Below are 4,932 nucleotides of genomic sequence, written 5' to 3'. Positions count from 1 at the left end.
CACATGGTTGTCACCATGTTACAGTGAATACTATTATCACATCAATTAAATTCCAAGAGAGGCTGCACGAGTGATGAACACATTACACACTATATGCTCTTTTGGGAGATTACACATTATACTATTAGTTTAGGTATTAGATGTGTTTAGTGGAAGATCATGTCTGTATATTTTCTGCTCATCTAAATATTTAAACCCAGGATAACATGAGTACCAGCGTGGAACTGAGACATACATCATTCTTTAGCATCTTAACAAAAAACAACCGAGAGTGCTTTTGTAGGCAGAGTCACCCATCATCCTCGAGTTAACCTGCAAAAGGTACCCGTAACTGTTTATCAGTCTCAGTTACACTTTGTGGAAGGTTGAATTCATTAATTCAGAGTCTAATAAATTTTCAATCACACAGAAATTTCAGCGTGTACACGAATCTATGGGAAGAGGAAATAGTAGCTGAACACAGCATCTGGGCAGGTCTACCCATATCTGGACATCCCCAACATGGTCTTTGCCGACGTAGAAGGATTTGGCCTGTAAGATAAGGCAAGCGATTGGTTGATTGACATTAGAAATTAGCAATAGCACAGCAAGTATTGGAGGAAACAAAATGCAGCACCAATGCGAAGAGACTTCTCTCACCCTTGGCCTTGTTGGATGACATTTGCTCAACCATCAATACTGTACTACTAACTTACAGTACTAGGTGCCGTTTCCCTGTTTCATTTTGTCATGTTTCCTTAACCATCTGCAGGTAAAATGGTGTGGCAAACTCATGTACTAGTTGCCAAATGTGTTATGTGCCTCTAGTAACTAGATACTCTTTAATATTCATAAGAAATCTGCTGATGAGGTACGCAGATGTGCATCTAGTAGTACCTAAACTCTAGATGCACTGAACATGCTGATGACATATACAAATTAAGATATTAGTAGAAATCATGTCTGAAAATCAGTGTTCTTCAAGGTAATTGGTTGCTTGCATGTCGAGATGCATGAAATCCAACGAGGACAAAATGCTGCATTTAACCTATCCAAACAATGCACTGGATAGAATAGAATACACATATATTCAGAGAATTAAAAGTAATCCCAGATTTAGCATCCCCGTAAGCTTGTTCAGCTAATCCCCTAGTCCAAACAAATTGGAGAGGATCTGAAGGGATTGAGAGATTTTAACTTGCAAACATTGGGGAGTAACCGAACAAGATAACGGGATTGAGATATTTCGATAGCAAATTGCATTCCATTTAGATAAACAGACCACCATTACATCAGCATCAGTGCAAGATAAACAAGCAGGTTACCCAGCAACTGAACAACCCTCTAGGACTACGAACAAGCATAATGTTACCAGCATGCCAGTGCCACCAGAAGGAAACAAGGCAAAGCACAAATCCTACGAGCAGGCAAGAAGCAACAAACGACGACGACGACGACGACGACGACGGCTTCAGTGGGAGGAGGAGGTCGCCTCGCTCAGGCCCTCTCGCCCCTGATGCGGCGCGCGAGCTGGATGTCCTTGGGCATGATGGTGACGCGCTTGGCGTGGATGGCGCAGAGGTTGGTGTCCTCGAAGAGCCCGACGAGGTACGCCTCGGCGGCCTCCTGCAGCGCGGCGACGGCGGAGGACTGGAAGCGGAGGTCGGTCTTGAAGTCCTGCGCGATCTCGCGGACGAGGCGCTGGAACGGGAGCTTGCGGATGAGCAGCTCCGTGCTCTTCTGGTACTTGCGGATCTCACGGAGCGCCACGGTGCCCGGGCGGAAGCGGTGCGGCTTCTTCACGCCTCCCGTCGCCGGCGCCGACTTGCGCGCAGCCTTGGTCGCCAGCTGCTTGCGGGGCGCCTTGCCGCCCGTGGACTTGCGCGCCGTCTGCTTCGTGCGGGCCATCGGGGGAGCTTTGGGGCTTGGCGCGGAGGACGGCGAGCGGGAGGCGGCGGTGGGCTTGGAGAGGTGTCGATTTGCTGGGGGATTTGGGAGTGATGTGGGGCGTCGGGATGGGATGGCGTATTTGTAGGTGCGGAGCGGAGCGGGAGCCGGGAACCTTTTTTTTGGGGGGGAAGGGCGCGGTGACGGAGTGGCGTTGGATGGGAATGGACGGCGCCGATGAGGTGGAGGCGGAGTGACGATCCGCGTGATGGGTGGCGCTGGGCTCCTATTGGCTAGGACTGAACCGGGGAGGATCGGAGGGCCCACTGGTCGGTGGGTACAGATGGTTTTCGGCTTCTTTTGAAAGGCGCGCCACCTCGCCAATGCGCGACGGTGAAAACGCGAAAAAGGCTGGGCGCCTGGCAGTGAAAATGTGAAATAAAAAAAAACGTGTTGCAGCTTTCTAGTCCACGTCATAGCATCCCAAACAAAAAAATAGCAGCAAGAAAAGATATTTAGGCCATATTTAGTTCTTGGTGAATTTTTTTAGTACTATAGTACGTATTTGGTAATTATTTGTTCGTTTGGTCTTATTAACCGAATTTGTCATCCATTCAGCAGTATTTTTCTCTCATAATAAATTAGTCAACAATACTTTCTGTCATGACTTATTAGTCAAACGAATAAGGCTGGACTAACTAGATTCAAAAAAATTGTCTCGCTATAATTAGTTATTTTTATCTATATTTAATGCTCTATGTATGTAGATTCGATGTAATAGGGAAACTTGAAAAGTTTTTTGGATTTTAGATATAACTAGCAAATATGCCCGTGTGTTGCAACGGGAGAGAGAAAACACTAACATGTCTAAGTCCAATATACAACTGAACATCTTTTTGTAAGGAATAAACAATTAAACATGGTCTGAGACTTCTTTTAAAATGAGTCTTCATCATTGGTCAATGATCTCTATTTGCATATACTATCTATGTTCACAATATTCATGTGTAGACAATCAAGTAAAATGTGTGAATGAAACCATACATCTATCGACTCCGTGGACCATACTTATCAATTCCATTTCGGTGACCATTCTGTTTTAGCGTTTGGACTTTGGAATGATATGTTTCAGATCGATCTGAATTTATAATTTTAGATTTATTCAATATATTCTAGCCTTTTTTTGCTTCGAACTTCCCCTATTGGCTCTGTCAGAACCATACTTATCAATTACATTCTAGTGACCATTCTGGTTTAGTGTTTGGAACGAGATGTTTCGATTCTGATGTATTTCGGTATCATTCCAGATTTATTATTTTAGATTTATTCATTATATTCTATCCTTTTTACTTATTATAAATACAAGTCCATAAAATGTAATTCTATATACAAACAAAAGAAACTACATAGGTATTTATAGACCATTGGGCCGGCCTAGTAGATATTGGGCATTTGCCGTAGTCCAATCATGGAATTTATTAGGGTTTTTTTGAACGGTGCCATTACAATTTCAAAGTATTTAAAATATGCCATTATAATTCAGGTATCCTGAAGCGGACCATTACAATTCTTGCAAAATTTGAAATATGCCATTGGATACGGTAGAAGGACGCTTGGGCCTGCTTGCAAGCCGACGTGGCATACGGTCGACCGTATGCGCCCGTCGTCGTGAGCCATCTAAACGGCGCGGCCAAAAACGTCGTCTCCACCCCGCCCCTGACTCTCATTCTCGTTCTCCACCTCTTTGTCTCTCTCGAGCGTAACCCTAGGCGCGGCGACGGCGGCGGCGATTCCGGTGCCACGATCCCGACGGCGGCGCTGCAGGTGAAGATGGCCTCGAGCTCTTCCGCTGCTGGCAGTAGAAGGGTGCAGTGCCCCCTACCGAACTGCCCAGTGTGCAATGTTCCTTTGATCTGAATCGTGAGCAAGCAAGAGCACTCAAAGGATGTCGCATTCATCAAGTGCCCAAACAACGTAAAGGTAACGATTTGCATTGTTTATGCCCTTGAATGTGCTGCCTTTGTTTTCAATTTGACTGGTGTTGCTTGCACAGGGTGATCCAACTTGCGGCTGGATTCGTTCGGAGGAGCAGTACGAGGCATGGTTTATGAAGCAAAAGGAGAAAGAGATTCAGCTGCAGTTGCCCCTTCATTCAGCAATTGGGGATCCTAATGATGATTTGAATCAACGGGTCAAGGAGATGAAGCAAACTCTAGATAGAGTTGTCACTGAACTTGAGAAAGTGAAGGTACAACTTGGAGACAGAGATGTTGTTGTTGTTCCTAGTCAAGTTAGTAATCAGAGTCCAGCACTGGACTTGGGTAGGAAGGGGAAAATGCAAATTGTGTTGGATGTATCTGTTGTTGTAGGTGTCCTTGTGGGTGTACTGCTAGGTGTAGGTTTTTCTCAGATGATGAAGTGACTGTAATTATGTGTATTTGCAATGAAAGAACAAGAAATGCATGAATTTGATCAGCATTGTCCTATGCCTTTTGTCACTGAGTTTCTTCGATGAGTTTGATCAGCATTGTCCTATGCCTTTTGTCACTAAAAATAGATTAGAATTTCAGCTTGAAAATAGATTAGAATTTCTGCAGCACTTTGTCTTGTGACAACCTTTTATCATAGAACCAAGCAACTGGACACTCAGTAGTAGAGCAATTGACAGCATTGTGCAAGCTGGCCATCAGTACATCAAATGAAAACGAGCCAATCTCCACATCCCACTTAATCATAGAGCCCTTTGTGTAAGCTTTCCTACCCAAAGAGTCTCTCCAACAGAATGCTTCCACTTTAATTTCTAAAGAAAATAGCGGAACCCTAGCATCAACCAAATCACATCAATATCTAATGCCAATCAACAGATCAAGACCTAATGCACTCGTATTCGTGCACAGGAAGGACAAAACATTACCTTTCGTTGCTATCCCCCATCCGCGGCGCCCTGCGCGGGGGCACGTCTGCCATGGACTTGCGACCTATTCCATTGCCTCCCCATGCGCCACCGTCGCCGCCACGTCGCCGTCGCCGCCGCGCCTAGGGGTAGGATCTTTGGCAGTCTAGGAT

At 45.2% G+C, this 4,932-nt stretch overlaps 1 protein-coding gene across 1 annotated transcript; it reads right to left on the bottom strand.

Annotated features, from left to right (window-relative positions):
* On the bottom strand, positions 1,212-1,976 carry LOC8064241 (histone H3.2). Its single transcript, XM_002452189.2, has one exon. It carries the CDS (start codon positions 1,885-1,887, stop codon positions 1,477-1,479), a length of 411 nt encoding a protein of 136 aa, XP_002452234.1. The 5' UTR covers positions 1,888-1,976; the 3' UTR covers positions 1,212-1,476.

This window comes from Sorghum bicolor, chromosome 4 (genome assembly GCF_000003195.3).
Source record: "Sorghum bicolor cultivar BTx623 chromosome 4, Sorghum_bicolor_NCBIv3, whole genome shotgun sequence".
In the NCBI taxonomy this organism is placed as follows: domain Eukaryota; kingdom Viridiplantae; phylum Streptophyta; class Magnoliopsida; order Poales; family Poaceae; genus Sorghum; species Sorghum bicolor.
Note: the sequence above shows the minus strand (reverse complement) of the source record. Positions and strands in the feature narration are given on the sequence as shown.

Bases quoted from the DNA above. Each gene is read 5' to 3' on its own strand.
- LOC8064241 (XM_002452189.2), bottom strand. From the start codon at position 1,887: ATGGCCCGCACGAAGCAGACGGCGCGCAAGTCCACGGGCGGCAAGGCG.